The sequence below is a fragment of the Oncorhynchus gorbuscha genome, linkage group LG14 (assembly GCF_021184085.1).
Source record: "Oncorhynchus gorbuscha isolate QuinsamMale2020 ecotype Even-year linkage group LG14, OgorEven_v1.0, whole genome shotgun sequence".
In the NCBI taxonomy this organism is placed as follows: domain Eukaryota; kingdom Metazoa; phylum Chordata; class Actinopteri; order Salmoniformes; family Salmonidae; genus Oncorhynchus; species Oncorhynchus gorbuscha.
In genome coordinates this window covers 48946479-48968236 of record NC_060186.1, presented here as the reverse complement: position 1 = coordinate 48968236, position 21758 = coordinate 48946479, and the positions used below count along the sequence as shown (strand labels likewise).

The 21758-nt window shown below is 46.6% G+C and overlaps 1 protein-coding gene across 1 annotated transcript in view; it reads right to left on the bottom strand.

Annotated features, from left to right (window-relative positions):
* Nucleotides 1-21758, bottom strand: part of LOC123995016 (cyclin-dependent kinase 19) — a 75093-nt gene that overhangs the window by 15255 nt on the left and 38080 nt on the right. The window contains exons 5-6 of the mRNA XM_046298219.1: nucleotides 6770-6827; nucleotides 5494-5625 (exon numbers count right to left, since the gene is read on the bottom strand). Of these exons, the coding sequence (XP_046154175.1) occupies nucleotides 5494-5625; nucleotides 6770-6827 (190 nt within the window). The remainder of the gene's footprint in view (nucleotides 1-5493; nucleotides 5626-6769; nucleotides 6828-21758) is intronic.

The window sequence follows — 21758 nt, the reverse complement described above, 5'->3', positions numbered from 1 at the left end:
TCTGGGGGACAAAAATCTCATTTTCTCTGTCATAGTTAGTGTACCTATGATGAAAATTACAGGCCTCATCTTTTAAGTGGGAGAACTAGCACAATTGGTGGCTGACTAAATACCTTTTTGCCCCAGTGTGTGTGTGTGTGTGTGTGTGTGTATATATATACCGCTCAAAATTAAGGGAACAGTTAAACAACACAATGCTCCAATTCAATCACACTTCTGTGAAATCAAACTGTCCACTTAGGAAGCAACACTGATTGACAAATTTCACATGCTGTTGTGCAAATGGAATAGACAACAGGTGGAAATTATAGGCAATTAGCAAGACACCCCCAATAAAGGAGTGGTTCTGCAGGTGGTGACCACAGACCACTTCTCAGTTCCTATGCTTCCTGGCTGATGTTTTGGTCACTTTTGAATGCTGGCGGTGCTTTCACTCTAGTGGTAGCATGAGATGGAGTCTACAACACTAACACGTGGCTCAGGTAGTGCAGCTCATCCAGGATGGCACATCAATGCGAGCTGTGGCAAGAAGGTTTGCTATGTCTGTCAGTGTAGTGTCCAGAGCATGGAGGCGCTACCAGGAGACAGGCCAGTACATCAGGAGATGTGGAGGAGGCCCTTGGAGGGCAACAACCCAGCAGTTGGACCGCTACCTCCACCTTTGTGCAAGGAGGAGCAGGAGGACCACTGCCAGAGCCCTGCAAAATGACCTCTATCAGGCCACAAATATGCATGTGTCTGCTCAAACGGTCAGAAACAGAGTCCGTGAGGGTGGTATGAGGGCCCGATGTCCACAGGTGGGGGTTGTGCTTACAGCCCAACACCGTGCAGGACGTTTGGCATTTGCCAGAGAACACCAAGATTGGCAAATTCGCCACTGGCACCCATTGTACTCCGGCGCCGACTGAGATGGCCGCCTCGCTTCGCTTCACCCTGTGCTCTTCACAGATGAAAGCAGGTTCACACTGAGCACATGTAACAGAGTCTGGAGACACCATGGAGAACGTTCTGCTGCCTGCAACATCCTCCAGCATGACCGGTTTAGCGGTGGTTCAGTCATGGTGTGGGGTGGCATTTCTTTGAGGGGGCCGCACAGCCCTCCATGTGCTCACCAGAGGTAGCCTGACTGCCATTAGGTACCGAGATGAGATCCTCAGACCCCTTGTGAGACCATATGCTGGTGCAGTTGGCCCTGGGTTCCTTCTAATGCAAGACAATGCTAGACCTCATGTGGCTGGAGTGTGTCAGCAGTTCCTGCAAGAGGAAGGCATTGATGCTATGGACTGGCCCGCCCCTTCCCCAGACCTGAATCCAATTGAGCACATCTGGGACATCATATCTCGCTCCATCCACCAACGCCACGTTGCACCACAGACTGTCCAGGAGTTGGCAGATGCTTTAGTCCAGGTCTGGGAGGAGATCCCTCAGGAGACCAACCGCCACCTCATCAGGAGCATGCCCAGGCTTTGTAGGGAGGTCATACAGGAACGTGGAGGCCACACACACTACTGAGCCTCATTTTGACTTGTTTTAAGGACATTACATCAGTTGGACCAGCCTGTAGTGTGGTTTTCCACTTTAATTTTGAGTGTGACTCCAAATCCAGACCTCGATGGGTTGATAAATTTGATTTCCATTGATCATTTTTGTGCAGCACATTCAACTATGTAAAGGAAAAAGTATTTAATAAGAATATTTCATTCATTCAAATCTAGGATGTGTTATTTTAGTGTTCCCTTTATTTTTTTGAGCAGTGTATATATATACTATATGTACACATACATATAGGATGTGGCAGTATAGAATGTCTGCTTTTATTTGAGGGTGTTTTCATACATATCTGTTTTGCTGTTTAGAAATGAGTTTTGTATTTAATCCCATATTCCTAACACGCAATGATTACATCAAACTTGTGGATGCATCTGCAGTTTGTTTTGTTTGTGTTTCAGATTATGCTGTGTCCAATAAAAATGAATGGTAAATAACGTTGTCGAGATACAGAGTTTGCTTCTAAGCCTATTTGGCAAGGAAACTGAAGCCAGCTGTATTTTCGGTTGCCTGCTTCAGTTTATGAGTCTTTTATTAAAGAATGGAAAACAATGTTCTGTCTATTTGCAGCTTTTCATTCAATCACATAGCTAGCTCTTCTTTAGGCTATGGCCTAAAATCAATTAGTTCATATGGGCAGAATATTATATTTTGTGGCATAGGCTACTGAATTTATGAGCTCATGGTAAAATATTTGGATCTGGTAAAAGGCAGTTATTTGATCATTTCAACAACAACAAATATTCTGTGTCACGTGAAATGGAAACATTGTGATTTTAGAGACACAAAGTAATTAATACCCTCTATGATTAAAGGGATCGGAGTCCATCTATTACTGGGTTATCATCACCATCATCATTAATTACAACATCCAAATTCACCAAATCATTTCTTTATAAGCCCACTAGGCTACTCATCTGTTGTCAATACATGTCCTGAATGACAGAAAGGAACATTCCTTTGGTGTTCGCGCAATAGCTTAGACTCACTGTCCAATCCGACGCACGGAAACATATGAAAATATGAACTCATTACCTTGATGCTTTCCCTGTTAAATCTTCTAGACCCTGTTGCAAACCAAGCAGACAACAGCAGATAATCAACACAAATATAATGGTATTGGATCACAACTGTCGTCACTGACAACGAACGAGACAAATATATTCTGGACATTCTTCCCGAACACCGGTTTCCACACGGGCTGTTTTTGCATCATGTGCTATGGGCCTATCACAACTGCAGTTTGTCACTTGACTGTCATTCAGAAAAATATTTCCTGGGTGGTCGACAATATCACTAGGCCAAACGAAACAGCTGGATACCAAATGCGCATCCAACAACTAAGTCAATAGCCTATGCATAGCCTATTGAAAAACCACGCAAGTTAGGTGACTCTCACTCAGAAAGCATTCGATTTTGCAATTTTGGATTTGTTTGCCAAAGAAAATATTTTCACAGGCGCAGCCGCAGCCTAAAATATGTACATTTGATAAAGCGGTACTGCCGTTAATAGTGCACCATCTCAGACTCAACAATACTTTTGTTCCGCCGATAGCCCAAAAGGGATCAATGGGTTTTGTATTCCAATGATTATGCTTTCAGAACATTCATACGTAATCTACTGGTCAATCAGCTCACAGTTGTCTGGACACTTTCCTGTGTGCAGTGCAGGTCAGTCATAGTTCCTTCTCATATTCAAAAAAATGCAACTAGTAGCCTATTGATACAGACTTTACATAGGCTTTTGGTGCCGATCACTATAGCCTAATACTCCTCCAATCGATTGAAAGACTGCCGACAAAAACAGCGGTGTAAATCCGTTTAAAAAACGCAGCGTGTGCTGAAAATGAACGAACCTGCACAGCCTTCGCTAAAGCCGATTATGATGTTTGAGTAGCTAGGCCTATTTAGGGAAATATCATAGGCCTAGTTTGATTATATTGATAATTAGATTATATAGAGCAAATTCTAAGAAAATGAATGATTACAAGGTTGAAGTACCCTTTTCTTTATATGTGCACGTTTTGAATTGATTCCTTCATGTATTAGTAGGTTTATGGATTACATGTTTCAAAGTTATTTGCCCAACCCTGTTTTATTTGTTTTATACTGTCTAAAAGGAAGGCAACAAACGCAGCACAGGGGCATAAATATCATACCTACAGTTGAAGTCGGAAATGTACATACACCTTAGCCATATACATTTAAACTCAGTTTTTCACAATTCCTGACATTTAATCCTAGTAAAATGTAACTGTCTTAGGTCAGTTAGGATCACCACTTTATTTCAAGAATGTGAAATGTTAGAATAGCAGAGAGAATGATTTACTTCAGCTTTTATTTCTTTCATCACATTCCCAGTGGGTCAGAAGTTTACATATTAATTGAGTGTATCTGGTAGCATTGCCTTTAAATTGTTTTAACTTGGGTCAAACATTTTGGGTAGCCTTCCACAAGCTTCCCACAATATGTTGGGTGAATTTTGGCCCATTCCTCCTGACAGAGCTGGTGTAACTGAGACAGGATTGTAAAGCCTCCTTGTTCGCACACACCTTTTCAGTTCTGCCCACAAATTTTCTATGGGATTGAGGTCAGGGCTTTTTGATGGCCACTTCAATACCTTGACTTTGACGTCTTTAAGCCATTTTGCCACAACTTTGGAAGTATGCTTGGGGTCATTGTCCATTTTGAAGATCCATTTGCGACCAAGCTTTAACTTCCTGTCGTCCTGAGATGTTGCTTCAATATATCCACATAATTTTCCCACCTCATGATGCCATCTATTTTGTGAAGTGCACCAGTGCCTCCTGCAGCAAAGTACCCACACAACATGATGCTACCACCCCCGTGCTTCACGGTTGGGATGGTGTTCTTTGGCTTGCAATCCTCCCCCTTTTTCCTCCAAACATAACGGTGGTCATTATGGCCAGACAGTTCTATTTTTGTTTCATCAGACCAGAGGACATTTCTCCAAAAAGTACGATCTTTGTCCCCACGTGCAGCTGCAAACCATAGTCTGGCTTATTTATGGCGGTTTAGGAGCAGTGGCCTCTTCCTTGCTGAGCGGCCTTTCAGGTTATGTCAATATAGGACTTGTTTTACTGTGGATATAGATACTTTGGTACGAGTTTCATCCAGCATCTTCACAAGGTCCTTTGCTGTTGTTCTGCGATTGATTTGCACTTTTCGCACCAAAGTACATTCTTCTCTAGGAGACAGAACATGTCTCCTTCCTGAGTGGTATGGCGGCTGCGTGGTCCCATGGTGTTTATACTTGCGTACTATTGTTTGTACAGATGAACGTGGTGCCTTGCTCCCAAGAATGAACCAGACTTGTGGAGGTCTACATTTTTTGGGGGCTGATTTCTTTTGATTTGCCCATGATGTCAAGCAAAGAGGCACTGAGTTTGAAGGTAGGCCTTGAAATACATCCACAGGTACACCTCAAATTGACTCAAATGATGTCAATTAGCCTATCAGAAGCTTCTAAAGCTATGATGTCATTTACTGGAATTTTCCAAGCTGTTTAAAGGCACAGTCAACTTAGTGTATGTAAACTTCTGACCCACTGGAATTGTGATACAGTGAATTATAAGCTAAATAATCGGTCTGTAAACAATTGGTGGGAAAATTACTTGTGTCATGCACAAAATAGATGTCCTAACCGACTTGCCAAAACTATAGTTTGTTAACAAGACATTTGTGGAGTGAAATTTGTGGAGTCGCTGAAAAATGAGTTTTAATGACTCCAACCTAATCGTATGTAAACTTCCAACTTCAACTGTATATCATATTTGGGGGCATGATCTTTGTGCATCTGTAACTTGCTCGCTCATCATTACGCACTCATCATTCATGTTGATCCGTAATCGTGGTAGCATCCACATTAATATAGAGTTCAGAAACAGATTCCATGTACCTCTCACGTTAAGGCAAATTACTCACCGATTGCTTTGGTGTAATGTCGGGCCCCTAGCAGCAGCTCAGGCGCCCTATACCAGAACGTCACCACGACAGGGTCAAGGTCCGCCAGTGGTTTGAGTGGAGAGTTGAAGAGTCTGGCGAAGCCCATGTCAGCTAAAAGGTGAATAAGATACAGTGGGGGAAAGACAACATAGCATCAACGTGAATGAATGACGATGAAAAACAGGGCGAGCTCAACTCAAGGCTACTCTATTCTCCATGTCTTAAGCCAGGAGAGCCCCATCAGAAGAGACTTGAGAAGAGACTTGATAGTGACTAGCAGCACAAGTATTTCAAGTATACCTGGTATTTCCACGAAGGGGGTAGTGTTTGGTATCAGGGATGATCCCTGGCTCTGTTGAGCAAGTCATATCGTTGGCAATGTATAACTTATCAAAGCCACCACTCTTGAATTTCTTCTCTCTCACAAGAGCAGGCTATTCAAATCAAATCTATATATATTTGGATTGAAATCCAATGAAAATATACTATGTGGCTGGTGTTTATGTCAATAAGTCATCTTATGGGCCAGGTCTGCACAGAACCTGGAGTCTGTCATGGTCTGTAGTCTTATGGGAAGCTCTGATATATGTAGTCTCATGGGAAGTTCTTGTTTCTGTAGTCTTAAGGAAAGGTAATTCCCTATTATGGTCTTCGGTGTAAGTCTTCTGTGTCTGTGCCGGACCCGAAGTGAAGTTTGGTGGTCTGGTGGATGTCACGCGGTCATCGACACCCAAGCATCCCTGAGCTGCGGTCACCAAGGGGGTCCTGTGACTCTAATAATAACAACTTAGCACTAACACTAGACTCTCGGGGTTAGGGTATAAATATAGTCCATCCGGCACGGCAGACCTGTGACATCATCCCAGAATAGTGTCACGCTGGGGAGTAGGTTATGCAATAGTGTCATCAGTGTCATGTGGCCATTTTAAAGCCCCTCTGCCTGCCCCCCGTGTCCCTGTGTTCAGAGACCCTCTCAGAGGCTGGCTGAAGGTGAAACGCTACGGCCATTGTACTCTCAGTCAAGTCAACAAACTCATTGATCTACGGTCACATCATTTAGCTGTTTTGATCACATTTAATTTCCCATTCAAATGTGAATACAAATCATATAAGTACACATTATCTCTGTCAATCTACTGACAACAAAACATACTTACTGACAAGTTTAAGCCTTTAAAAATCACTGAATCAGCAGCCCGCGCCATCAATCATCTACAGAGTACTGACTTCAGTGTGTACATTTAGCCCATCTTACCAATTTTCACCCGTCCTCGTTCTGGGCCCTCCCCCATTACCAGAATGTTGGCTGGTTTCTAGAGAAGAGAGAGAGACAAACAGTCAACTATCTTCTGCGTGTGCTTCAGCCCTCAGGGAAGCCTCAGAGGCTCCAAGTCCAACTAAGAAAACACAACATAGAAATAAGGTTACATTCACTTTACAGGTTTATCACATAATAGACAATAATGCCATGCATTTCCAATGACTTTTAGAAAGGAGGTTTGGGCAATACCAGTGTAACACACACAGAGGCAGAGGATGCCACATGGAATGTAAGTTACACTCTTGACCTCCATACTGCCAAAGACACAAAAAAAGAGGTCAAACTATTATGGTGAAAGATTGCTCCATCAATGATTCTACTGACCGTTGATATCAAGGTCTACCATGGCGGTGAAGCATGCCTGTGCCTTTGGGACATTGCTTCCAACGACATAATAATGTTCTCTGTCCGAGTCTGTGTTTTGGGGCTTTTGGGAGGCATGATATTCTGGTGCCCTGTATAGCAATGTGATTGACTGCATGATACCAGAACCACCTAGCCAATTTAAACCCGGAAACATTGAGAAACATAAAATATGAATCAAGGCCAGACAGTCTGTGTACCAACAATTCAAATTGCAGAATAAATACATACATCAAATAACCGTTTACCGTGATGTTCTCACTTTCACCATCTACAAAGCTTTATGCCCAAAGAAAAATGGCCTCCGTGATATAGTATTGCTTCATCTAATACTTTACCCGTCAATATATTCTCAACAAAAATATAAAAGCAACATGTAAAGTGTTGGTCCCATGTTTCATGAGCTGAAATAAAATATCACAAGCATTTTCCATACGCACAAAAAAGATAATTTCTCAAAAATGATGTGCACAAATTTGTTTACATCCCTGTTAGTGAGCATTTTTTCCGTTGCCAAGATAATCCATCCACCTGACAGGTGTGGCATATCAAGAAGCTGATTAACAGCATGATCATTACACAGGTGCATCTTGTGCTCGGGACAACAAAAGGTCATTCTAAAAATGTGCAGATGTCCCACGACACAATGCCACAGATGTCTCAAGTTGAGGGAGTGTGCTAACTGCAGGAATGTCCACCAGAGCTGTAGCCAGAGAATGGAATATTCATTGCTCTACCATAAGCCGCCTCCAACGTTGCTTTGGAGAATTTGTCAGCACGTCAGGAGGCCTCACAACCACAGCCCACATGTAACCACGCCAGCCCAGGACCTTCTCCACCTGCGGGATCGTATGAGACCAGCCACCCGGACAGCTGATGAAACTGAGGAGCATTTCTGTCTGTAATAAAGCCCTTTTGTGGTGAAAACCTCATTCTGATTGGCTGGGCCTTGCTCCCCAGTGGGTGGGCCAGTCTCCCAAGTGGGTGGACCTATAGGCTGCGCTCCTGCCCAGTACAAGGGCCTAATTGATTTAATTTCAAATTACTGAGTTCCTTATATAAACTGTAACTCAGTAAAATCATTGACATTTTTGTTCAATATACATTATCCATACAGCACATTCATGTCGTCTGAGTGTAAAAAGGTACACAGCACATCCAAAACGAATCGTCAATTGAGTGCATCATTCTGTTCCAATGACTATACTTAAACAGTAGGCTACCTGCCCACTGTTTTTTTCATCTTGAATCCTTCGTGTATCCTTCCATTTTCTGTCAGTCCCCTGAGTCTGTGTGTGTGAATCTCAAACTCATACGATTCAGTCTGCTCAACAAATACGGGCTGTTGCTATAGGAACCCCAGTAATAATGAGCTCTATTATTCAAACACACAACAAAACACTGCTATCTGCAAACACAATGACGACTCCCTCGAGGAGGGTCTCTTTTCACTCCCAAATGACTGGCACCGGCTCCTCTTTCAAATTCTAAATAAGTGGGCTAATACAGTCAGACTAAAGAAATTCATTTCACTGACCCTAGATCATATTTCCATACAGGTGAGTAATAATTACCAAAAAGTTCACATAAAAACAGAGATTGGATGACTGGGCAATGAAAAAGTCAACTGAGCACTGAATTGAGGTGGTAATATTGCTGTCTGATGAGTTTTTCCACAAAAGTTTGGATTGTTTTGGACTCTAACATGTGCTTAGCTTCCCAGAAATGTAAGGAGGTTTGGGTCAAGACTGGAAAATAAATATCCCGAAGCCCTCCGTGGGTCTGAAAATTCAATCCCTAAGGATGTGCCCGTCTTTCACAAAAAAAAAACATGTAGAGTCAAAAATAGCCCTGTTTTAGACCAGCAAGTGCCAGAGGCACACTATCTTTACATGCACTGGGAACCATACAGCAGTGCCATTATTAATTCAGTGTCTTTGTCCTTGCGTTCGCTGTAGTATTTTTTCCCTCCTCTTCCTACATGTCTTATGATTAAGGAATGACCTGTTTATTTTCTCGACACACAAGCATTAACCCCTCTACTGTACTATCAGAACACCATTACACACTGCGCCATGAGTTGTAACAGCGCAGGCCTGCCACAGCCCACTCTACACGGGATATAGACCTAGGGAGGGCACACACACAGTCCATATTCAGACAAAAGGACAGTGTGTGGTTGCTGTTGTTCCTTGACATTTCGTAGTGGCACATGTGACACGTGACTACGGGGAGCCAGGGATCACTCCAGCTATGAACCACATTCCATTACACCAGAGGGCACGTCTTGTATTAAACATGAAAACGAGCCACCATAGGCAGGTAGGTGTGAGAGAGAGAGAGAGAGAGAAGCCTAGCACATCCATTTGCTGCAGCTGAAACCTGACTTTACTCTCAGTGTAACGTGGCTACAGCCTGTACATATTGACTGTCTAAGGCATTTTCAACCTCAAACATTTGTTTCTGGCAAAAATAGGAATTACTGCAGTATTCAGGTTTGGAGTATAGCTACAGTCTGCATGGTGGGGGAGGGATCTAACTTCTCTGGCTATTTTGGGTTACATAATTTAGGCAGGAGCAGGGGGCGGGGCTGCTTGGCTTACTGGAGAGGAGGGTAGGGTAGACTGGTTTCTCTGCAGCTGTGCAGCACAGCACAAGGCTACATGTTGCATAACGGGCAAAGTGAGCGGAGGAGGAAGCCATGCAGTTACCCGTATCTACCCCTGTGGCTGTAGATATAGGAATGCTGCCTGCGCTACTCCCCCCTCTAGCCTAACTCTAACACACCTCCCCCAACATTACTGTGGAGCAAAAATTGATAGAAAACCCCCCCATATCCAGATGCGCTGGAATGTGGCATTTTTCAACGAGTAGCAAAATGCGAAGTAGAAAACAAACTTGACTCTTTCATATTTCAGAACAAGTTCACAATGAAAAGGGTAACAAACTAATTGCGCAAAACTGATACTCACATATTCCAATGCCTAACACCACCAGCTTGAGAGTGGAATTTGCACAGGCCTTTATCCACAATAGCAGGAAGTGCTAGCTTTGAGAAAGCACATTAAACTGCAATACATCAACCATACAGAGAAAGTGACAACTGAGAAATGAATCCTGTGGCAAAGAAAAGTTATTAAGAAGAGTTGATGCTCATATTAGGGAGAGTGTGGACCTCCAATGAGAAAAATGACCATGTACAGTACACTCATAGAAAAAAGGGTTCCAAAAGGGTTATTCACCTGTCCCCATAGGAGCACCCTTTTGGGTTCCAGGTAGAACCCTTTGGGGTTCCAGGTAGAACCCTCTGTGTTCGACATGGAACCCAAAAATGATTATTCAAAGGGTTCTCCTATGGAGACAGGCGAGGAACCCTTTTAGGTTATAGAAAGCACCTTTTTTTTCTGAGAGTGTAGTACTGACGAAAGCCCTGGCCTCTGCTTAGATAAAGGCTTTCTTGTGCAACAGGCACGCAGCTACAGCAGGACTTACCCTAAGCCTCTATTAGTGTTTGAGGTCAGACACATGAAATTATTGACCAGGCATTAAATACCTGCTTATACTATAGAATCTCTAAGCAAAATTATAGCAATCCACTATTACCATGTCATAAACTGCTTAGCAATCCCCATCATCAACAACAGCGTGGTCCACTATCCTCTGAATGTTATCAATCAGATTTCAACTCCAAAAGAGCCCCACCATAACAGTAGGCCTACAGGCCATTAATAGCAGTATGCCTACAATACATGCATGCTCTGTAAACTGCATCTCTGCATTACTCGACTCAGGCTGATGTGGTAGGCCCAGTGACTGAGGCCCTGATTGATAGAGCCCTGTGTATTTATATAACGTGAGTTAGCATTGGTCTTCATCGCACAACGCTGCCATCTGAGAGAGATTGCATAAGAGGGGATGACTTGGAGACCTTATAAGGTTCCCATAGCTGTGGGATTTGCAGATACACTCTCTGATTTCCTCTGCCTCTCCAGCGACGGAATGAATTGGAAGTCACATCAATTGACTGACTCAATTAGTGTGCAGTGAGTGAACGTCAAACAGCTGGCATCAATGAGTTATAATAGATTAGATTGTCTACTACCTGTTCATCCATCCACATACATGATGAGTTTTTAATCAATATAATGACACAGCTGGTGCCCCTAATAGCAAGTCACACGGGCTGGCATGACACAAACAATTGGCTTTCCATAAGCAAGTTGGTGTGTGTGTTATTCTTCTGTATTATGGTGTTATATGTTGGTATACAGTGTCATACAGTGTTAATGTAATATAGCCTAGCCCTTTTCATAGAAAGTCCAAGTTGGACCATAATCTGTTGGGTTTAAGCCAATCAGAAGAGCAAAAAAAAATAATCTCAATCTACAAAAAAAAAGCTTCTAATAAGGAACTGCAGAGATAAGTGTTGCAAGGAGGAGCGATTTAAACAGCCAAATAAGAGAAACACTTCCAGAAAACACTCAGCAGTGGTGCATGGGTAAAATCACTGAGGAAGCCAAGTCAGGGGGGAAAAAGGCATTTACAACCTGTTGTGATAATTGTCCTGTTTCATCTATAACCTGTTAGTTTTTATCCCTTGCCTCCGTGATATATAGGCCCGAGGCCGAAACAATAAGAAGACACAGTGGCAGAATAAATTCAACCACACCAGAGTTTCATCATAAAACCAGAGAGCAACACCTGCCCACAAACAAACAGTTACATGACTTAATACAGCATGGTCAAGCAAGTTAATGTTTGACATTTTTGGACTACTAAACAACTACTGATTTAGAACCAGAGAGTTACCGCAAGTCACACAAAAAAACAGGAACTGCCCCACTACTCCAGCATCATTTCAACTTCAAAATTTCATCATCTAATCACCTCCGTTTAGTCTAATATAGTGACAACTAAAAGATACCAAAAACAACTTAGTCCAATCAACGTAAGCAAAATATTGTAATGACCTGGCTAGATCATAAATGAACAATTGTCCAGACAGAGGCTTGAGTTTGCGAGTTGACGGTTTATTACACCAACTTTACACAGGCTACTGTTTGGGCCGTAGCACACGCCAAATAGATGACACAAGCCAATCGTGACCTTCTCTTGTGAAGCCCAGACGTAAGAGAGAGAGAACAAAGGCTGAACCTGGTCTTAACTACCAATGCTCCACCCCCCTGCCCAACCCCCCTCCACGCCACTCCGCCAACCACCAGGATGCCCGGCATCAGAACATTCCAGGCATTCCCGTGATTGGCAGATAGCAGGTTGATTGACAGGTCGGACCCCGCGAACACCGGGTACTGGTCAGTACAACACAACCACCTCCTAGCCTAACACATAACACACAGCTGTCTGTGCGGGTCGCTACACAGCCCCCCCACCACAAAGTCCCTCGTCCCCGAGGGAACAAACAAAGTCTCTGAAGCGACCCGGAGGTCTCCTTTGCCTGCGTGGCCGTGATGGTCGCAGAGTGCCCCTCTGGGACCCAGGGGATGAAGGCAGGGATATGGGTGACAAGGAAGCGGGAACGGGTAATACAGTCCGTGGCTCTGGGGAACCACGCGGTGACACAGGGGGAGACCGGGGAGTGGGCTGTCTGGAGCCTTGTCTGCGGCACCTGAGGGTGGGTGCCTGGAGAATGTCATTGCCAGAGAGGGGAATTGTGGGGGTTCCTGGGGTTTGGGGAGAAGAGGCCCCTCTGTATGGGGCTAACCTGTCCCGGTGCAGTGCCACCTTTCTCCCCCTGGGAGGAAGCTGCACCCGGTACACAACCTCCCCTACCCTCTCCAGGACACTGCAGGGTCCCACCCAGTGACTGTCCAACTTGGGGCATCTGCCTTTTTTCCTTAGGGGGCTGTAGACCCAGACCAGCTCCCCAGCCACAAAGTGCCTTCCCCGGGTGTGCACGTCATAGTTCCTTTTCTGCCTCACACCTGCATTCACCAGCTGCTCTCTGGCGAAGGTGTGGGCTGTCTCCAGGCGGTCCTGGAGTCTCCGGGCATACTCCGGCCCCGGAGGAACATGAGGGCTATCCAGGGGCCGACCAAACGCCATCTCCGCAGGGGTGCGGATCTCTCTCCCCAGCATGAGGAGGGCAGGCGTGCAGGAAGTGGAGTCTTGGACAGCGGAGCGGCATGCCATGAGGACCATAGGCAGGTGCTTGTCCCAGTCACGCTGGTGTTTGGAAGAGACGATGGCCAGCTGCTGTCCAAGCGTTTTGTTGAAGCGCTCCACAAGGCCATCACTTTGAGGATGGAGAGGAGTAGTGCGGGTCTTGTGCATACCCAGCCTCTCACACATGGTGGCGAACACACGGGACTCAAAGTTTCTGCCTTGGTCGCTGTGGATGGACTCTGCAGCTCCAAACCTGCTGAACATCCCCGCTGTCAGGGCGTCGACGATGGTCTCTGCCTCCTGGTCAGGCAGAGCATAGGCCTCGGGCCATTTTGTGAAATAGTCCATGGCCGTGAGCACCCAGCGGTTTCCACTGTCTGTGGTGGGGAACGGCCCAACTACATCCACTCCCACCCTCTCCATGGGAGCCCCCACTGGGAACTGTTGGAGCTGAGCATGAGAGCGGCCTGGGGGGCCCTTTCTCGCTGTGCAGTTGTCACAGCGGCGACAAAAGTCCTCCACATCCCTCTTGTGCTGCCCCCAGTAGAAGCCCTGACGGAGACGGCGCAGTGTTTTTGTGACCCCAAAGTGTCCAGTCCCCACCCCCCATGAGTACTCTGGAGCACAGCCTCCCGCAATGCTTTTGGGACCACCACCTGCCACCTCTCCTCTCCCGTAGCTGACTCCTTCCATGCCCGCTGTAGCACGCCATCAGCCAGCCGCAGTCTCTCAAACTTCGACCACAACCCTTTGGTCGCGAGTGAGAGCGCTGTCACCTCTTCCCATGGTGGCCTCACCTGCGCCTCTACCCACTGTAGCACTGGCTGTAGGTCTGTGTCCCGTCCCTGCTGCTGCCGCCATTCAGCCACGTCGACAGTCTGCAGCTCACAGCAGACAGGCCCGCTCGCCCGACACACTGTGGCACAGACACCCTCCTCTGCCCGCAGCTCTCTCTCCCGTCCCTCTCTCCGTTCACAGTGGCGGCAGCCGTCTGCAGTACAGGGCCGACGGGACATGGCGTCGGCGTTGGAGTGGCGTGCCCCTGCCCTGTGCACCACCGTGAAGTCATACGGCTGAAGCTCCTCCAACCAGCGTGCCACCTGCCCCTCTGGCTCTCTGAAAGACATGAGCCACTGGAGAGCAGAGTGGTCAGTCCTTACAGTAAAGGGCAGACCACCCAGGTAGTACTTGAAGTGTTTGACGGAAGCCACAACAGCCAGAGCTCCCGCCGGGTGACACAGTAGCGGCGCTCATGTTTGTCAAATGTTTTGCTGAAGTACGCCACCACTCTCTCCCCCTCTGGCCCCACCTGGGCCAGCACCCCACCCATGCCCACATTGCTCGCGTCTGTGTCCAGGATAAAGGGCAAGGTGAGGTCAGGGGGCGAGCACGGGGGCCTCGATCAGTGCACGTTTGAGGGTGTTGAACGCCTCCTCACACTCCACTGTCCAAGTGAAAGCCTTGTCCTTCGGCAGCAGGCGGTTCAGTGGAGCAGCAACGCTTGAGAAGCCCCGTACAAACCTCCTGTAGTACGAGGCCAGGCCCAGGAAGCTCTTCAGCTGACGCTGGTCGGTGGGGGTGGGCCAGTCTCTGACAGCCCCTACCTTGTCCTCCATGGTGCTGATCCCCTCCTTCCCCACTCGGTGGCCCAAGAAGGACACCTCTCTCCTCATGAAGTGGCACTTCTCGGGGTGGAGCTTCAGACCTGCGGCAGCCACCCTCTCCAGCACACGCCGTAGCGCCCCCAGGGCTGACTGGAAGGAGCTGCCATGGGCCAGGATGTCATCGAGGTATACCAGACACTGCTGTCGGGGGATGCCATCCAGCACCCTGTCCATCAAACGCTCAAAAGTAGCTGGAGCGTTGCACAGGCCAAAGCACAGGACCTTGAACTGCCAGTGTCCTCTGTTAGTGGAGAACGCAGTTTTGGCTCTGGCCTCTGGGGAGAGGGGCACCTGCCAGTAGCCACTGCGGAGGTCTAGTGAGGAGAACCAGGAGGACCCCTAACCAGGTCCAGCGACTCATCGATACGTGGTATGGGGTATGAGTCCTTCCTGGTTACCTCATTCAGCCGCCTGTAGTCCGCACAGAACCTCAGCTTGCCCCCCTTCTTCGGAACCATGACGACTGGCGCCGCCCAGGGGCTGTCTGAGGGCTCAATGAAGTCTGCCCGCTGCATCTCCAACACAGCCTTGTCTGCCGCCTCCTGGCGTGCCAGCGGGATACGGCGGGGACGCATCTTGATGGGTCGAGCATCACCTGTGTCGATCTCATGCTGCACCAGATGAGTCTGACCCACCTCTTCCTCACTCAACGCAAAGCTGTCTCTGAATTCAAACAGCAACTGCCACAACCGTTCCTGCTGCTCAGGGTCAAGACCAACACAGTTCCTCCCCCATATCTCCCTCACTGCAGACAGTGTCCTCTCCTCTCCCATCTGGGGTAGCTGGGCTGGGGGGTGCGACCCGGGCTCACAGAGGGCTGTGTCATGGAGGTAGCTGGGGGAATGTAACACACCGCCGTAGGTGACAGGGGGACTGGGGAAAAGTCACACACAGCTGTGGGGGAGGGGGCGCAGCCATGAGTCTCTGCTGCTTTAACTGTTGGAGTAAAGGGTTTGTTGGGTTGAGTGAATGTGACATTAGGGGGGGCCATGGTGACTTCCGTCCCTCCCTGGAAGCTCAGTGTGCCCCTATTTAGGTCTAACTGGCAGCCTGTGCTCCTAAGAAAGTCCAACCCCAGGATACAAGGGTCCTGCACAGCCGCCACCCACACAGGATGACGCACAGTCCTGCCCCCTACTGTCAGAGTCATTATTCCCTTCCCTTTCATGGGTGCCAGCTCACCTGTGACTGTGCGGAGCTGCACAGTTGTAGGCTCACACTGAGTCCAACCTGGCACAATATCTGGCCTCACCAGGGTTACTGTGGACCCAGTGTCCACCAGGGCGGAGCAGGGCACCCCCTCCACAGTGACAGGGACATGACAAAAGTCCCCAACACAGGTCCGGCCCCCACCACAACAACAGGCTCCATCCGCTTGCCCTCGTCTGCTTCTGGGGGAAGTGGAGCCTTGCTTCCCCGTCTGTGCCGGTGGGCTCCTCCTGAAGATGATGGTGGTTGGGATAGAAAGCCAGGGGTCCGCACTACCCGGTCTATGCGGACCCCGAGCCGTTTCCCTGAGCTCTGGGGGACATGGGGCAAACTCGGCGCAGATGGCCTGGCTGGCCACAACCCCAGCAGACCCTGGGACCAGGGCGTGTGTTTCGTTCCGCCTGTAGCGACACAGCACGAATGAGTTTTGTCATTTCGGCCACCCAAGCAGGCTTTTCCGGCTCCGGGCTGCTCTGCCCCCCAGCTTGCACAGAGGGTGTGTCTCCCTGCACCCCCACCAAAGCCCCAGCTGAAGCCCCAGCCCACACCAGCTCCCTCTCCAAAGCCATCTCCAAGGCTGTCTGCAATGACTCAGGATGAGCCAGCTGGGTCTGTATGCGCAGCTCCGTAGGAGAGAGCGCCTGTATGAACTGGTCCCGTGCTAGCTCGCTCTGCACGGAGGGGGGCATGTGAGCATATGCCCGCCGAGAGAGGCTCTCAATGTCATTAGCTAGCACCCGTAGAGGCTCTCCAGGCTGCCTGCGTCTATTACTCAGTTCGGAGCGCAGTAGCCCGGGCTGTACACACTGTCCATAGCGCCTCCTCAGTGCTCCCACTAAAGCCCATAATCATGCCTGTCCTCGGGGCTAATCAATATCAAACAGGCCAGAGCTTCATCCGTGAGGCATAAAGCCAACTGCAGTGCCCTTTCTTCATCCGACCACCCCCTAAAATGAGCTAACAGTTCAAACTGAGCATGAAAAGCTTCCCAATCCGCCTTACCGGAATACTTCGGGGTCTTAACAGATACGGACGCAGCCGGGAACTGGGCGCCGCCATGTTTGTTTACATCCTGAGCCCCAGATTCCTCATCACGCCGCGTCGACGTCACCACTTCGGTCCGCCCACCAGAATCCGCGCAAAATACATTCGACGAAGCACTCATGCCCGCTTCAGCCGCCATCGCTCTAACGTCCTCCCTCAAGCGGCCTCTGCGCTCCGACGCCCTGGCGATCTCCTCAGACAGAGCCCCCGACGTCCATTCACACGCACCTCCTTGGCCATAATCGTCCCCTACCTCCACCTTCACTTTCGGATTCCCTCGAAGCATTTTCAATCCCCGTTCTCACCTACGGTAGCTAGCCACATAAGTCAGCTAGCTAGCTGGCTAACTTGTATCAACGTTTTTACTTCTGACACCAATGTAATGACCTGGCTAGATCATAAATGAACAATTGTCCAGACAGAGGCTTGAGTTTGCGAGTTGACGGTTTATTACACCAACTTTACACAGGCTACTGTTTGGGCCGTAGCACACGCCAAATAGATGACACAAGCCAATCGTGACCTTCTCTTGTGAAGCCCAGACGTAAGAGAGAGAGAACAAAGGCTGAACCTGGTCTTAACTTCCAATGCTCCACCCCCCTGCCCAACCCCCCTCCACGCCACTCCGCCAACCACCAGGATGCCCGGCATCAGAACATTCCAGGCATTCCCGTGATTGGCAGATAGCAGGTTGATTGACAGGTCGGACCCCGCGAACACCGGGTACTGGTCAGTACAACACAACCACCTCCTAGCCTAACACATAACACACAGCTGTCTGTGCGGGTCGCTACAATATGATATGGCTGTCCATGGTACTTATTTGTGTGCGTGCAAGGGAAAAAAACATGTGGACCTACCCAGAAACTCCAATGCTATCCTCCTCTCTTTCATAACTCTGTCATAACCTGAAAGTGTTTGTTGTCCTAGGCCACCTGGCTAAAATGCTTGCTCGCTAGCCTAACTTCCTTTCATGGGCAATGATGTGCCAGTCCAGCTAGTTAACATTAGCCTACTACATCTAGCTACGTATTCAACTTCCATCCTCTCAGACCAGGGGCACAATGTATGAATTTATGGTTAAATCAGAATCACCATTATAATCATTGGCCAGGACAGATAATAAAGTTTTATTTTATTTTTTAAAATATGTCCAAATTCCTATCTCCCATCCATGGCTAATTTAGGAAAGGGACAATTTTAGCAAGCTAGCTAGCCACCGGAGGACAATTTTGTAAATAACATTTAGCTTGTGATTGGTGTGAAGCAAAATGCTCGCTGGCTTCCCTTGCATTCCATGCTACGGGTGGCAACAATGTCATACTATTTTTGACCAGACTGCATCAGATAGATGGCCTACATATACTGAGACAGAGGGGTGCTGTTTCACTTGCTCGCAAGCTTTCACCGGTGAGATACATTCAGCCTCTGGCAAATTGAAGGAAAATTATGAAAGACAGAGAGACGAAAGATTGTAAAAATAAAAAAAATAAGTGACTTATTTGCATGCATCCTATTGGTTAAAAGCAGCCTGTATCACAGTTCAGATCAATGACCAATATGAAAAGGACAGATCAGTGAAGACTGATCTCCCTCAATGTGAGCAAGACAAAGGAGCTGATCGTGAACTACAGGAAAAGGCGGGCCGAACATGCCCCCATTAACATCGACGGGGCTGTAGTGGAGTGGGTCGAGAGTTTCAAGTTCCTTGATGTCCACATCACAAACTAATTATCATGGTCCAAACATACCAAAATAGTCGTGAAGAGGGCATGAGAAAACATTTTCCCCCTCAGGAGACTGAAAAGATTTAGCATGGGTCCTCAGATCCTCAAAAGGTTCTACTGCTGCACGATCGAGAGCATCCTGACCGGTTGCATCACCGCCTGGTATGGCAACTGCTCAGCATCTGAACGTAAAGCGCTACAGAGGGTTGAGTCAAACGGCCCAGTACATCCCTGGGGCCGAGGTCCCTGCCATCCAGGACCTATACAATAGGCAGTGTCAGAGGAAAGCCCATAAAATTGTCAGAGACTCCAGTCACCCTGGTTATAGACTGCCGTACAGCTTGCCGTGTACGGCGAGGACCAAAAGGCTCTAGGACCAAAAGGCTCCTCAACAGCTTCTATCCTCTTTTGTGCATTTCTGCTACTCGCTGTTTATTATCTATGCAGAGTCACTTCACCCCCACCTACATGTACAAATTACCTCAACTAACCTGTACCCCAGCACACCGACTCAGAAGCCTCATTATTCTTATTGTGTTACTTTTTAATATTACTTTTTATTTCAGTCTATATAAATATTTTCTTAACACTTCTTGATCTGCACTGTTGGTGAAGGGCTTGTAAGTCAGCATTTCATGATAAAGTCTACACTGTTGGTTAAGGGCTTGTAAGTCAGCATTTCATGATAAAGTCTACACTGTTGGTTAAGGGCTTGTAAGTCAGCATTTCATGATAAAGTCTACACTGTTGGTTAAGGGCTTGTAAGTCAGCATTTCATGATAAAGTCTACACTGTTGGTTAAGGGCTTGTAAGTAAAGCATTTCATGATAAAGTCTACACTGTTGGTTAAGGGCTTGTAAGTAAAGCATTTCATGATAAAGTCTACACTGTTGGTTAAGGGCTTGTAAGTAAAGCATTTCATGATAAAGTCTACACTGTTGGTTAAGGGCTTGTAAGTAAAGCATTTCATGATAAAGTCTACACTGTTGGTTAAGGGCTTGTAAGTAAAGCATTTCATGATAAAGTCTACACTGTTGGTTAAGGGCTTGTAAGTCAGCATTTCATGAGCATTTTCATGATAAAGTCTACACTGTTGGTTAAGGGCTTGTAAGTCAGCATTTCATGGTCTTGTAAGTAAAGCATTTCATGATAAAGTCTACACTGTTGGTGAAGGGCTTGTAAGTAAAGCATTTCATGGTAAAGTCTACACTGTTGGTTAAGGGCTTGTAAGTCAGCATTTCAGCATTTCATGATAAAGTCTACACTGTTGGTTAAGGGCTTGTAAGTAAAGCATTTCATGATAAAGTCTACACTGTTGGTTAAGGGCTTGTAAGTAATTTCATGCATTTCATGCATTTCATGATAAAGTCTACACTGTTGGTTAAGGGCTTGTAAGTCAGCATTTCATGATAAAGTCTACACTGTTGGTGAAGGGCTTGTAAGTAAAGCATTTCACGGTAAAGTCTACACTGTTGGTGAAGGGCTTGTAAGTAAAGCATTTCATGATAAAGTCTACACTGTTGGTTAAGGGCTTGTTGGTTAAGGGCTTCAGCATTTCATGATAAAGTCTACACTGTTGGTTAAGGGATTGTAAGTAAAGCATTTCATGATAAAGTCTACACTGTTGGTTAAGGGCTTGTAAAGTCTAACTGTTGGTTAAGTAAGTCTACACTGTTGGTTAAAGCATTTCATTTCATCATGATAAAGTCTACACTGTTGGTTATGATAAAGTCTACACTGTTGGTTAAGGGCTTGTATTCAGCATTTCATGATAAAGTCTACACTGTTGGTTAAGGGCTTGTATTCAGCATTTCATGATAAAGTCTACACTGTTGGTTAAGGGCTTGTAAGTCAGCATTTCATGATAAAGTCTACACTGTTGGTTAAGGGCTTGTAAGTCAGCATTTCATGATAAAGTCTACACTGTTGGTTAAGGGCTTGTAAGTCAGCATTTCATGATAAAGTCTACACTGTTGGTTAAGGGCTTGTAAGTCAGCATTTCATGATAAAGTCTACACTGTTGGTTAAGGGCTTGTAAGTCAACATTTCATGATAAAGTCTACACTGTTGGTTAAGGGCTTGTAAGTAAAGCATTTCATGGTAAAGTCTACACTGTTGGTTAAGGGCTTGTAAGCATTTCAGCATTTCATGATAAAGTCTACACTGTTGGTTAAGGGCTTGTAAGTCAGCATTTCATGATAAAGTCTACACTGTTGGTTAAGGGCTTGTAAGTTTTCATGATAAAGTCTACACTGTTGGTTAAGGCATTTCATGCTACACTGTTGTAAGTCAGCATTTCATGATAAAGTCTACACTGTTGGTTAAGGGCTTGTAAGTAAAGCATTTCATGATAAAGTCTACACTGTTGGTTAAGGGCTTGTAAGTAAACATTTCATGATAAAGTCTACACTGTTGGTTAAGGGCTTGTAAGTAAGCATTTCATGATAAAGTCTACACTGTTGGTGAAGGGCTTGTAAGTAAAGCATTTCATGATAAAGTCTACACTGTTGGTTAAGGGCTTGTAAGTAAGCATTTCATGATAAAGTCTACACTGTTGGTGAAGGGCTTGTAAGTCAGCATTTCAAAAAGTCTACACATTTTTCATGATAAAGTCTACACTGTTGGTGAAGGGCTTGTAAGTAAAGCATTTCATGATAAAGTCTACACTGTTGGTTAAGGGCTTGTAAGTAAAGCATTTCATGGTAAAGTCTACACTGTTGGTGAAGGGCTTGTAAGTAAAGCATTTCATGATAAAGTCTACACTGTTGGTTAAGTGCTTGTAATTCAGCATTT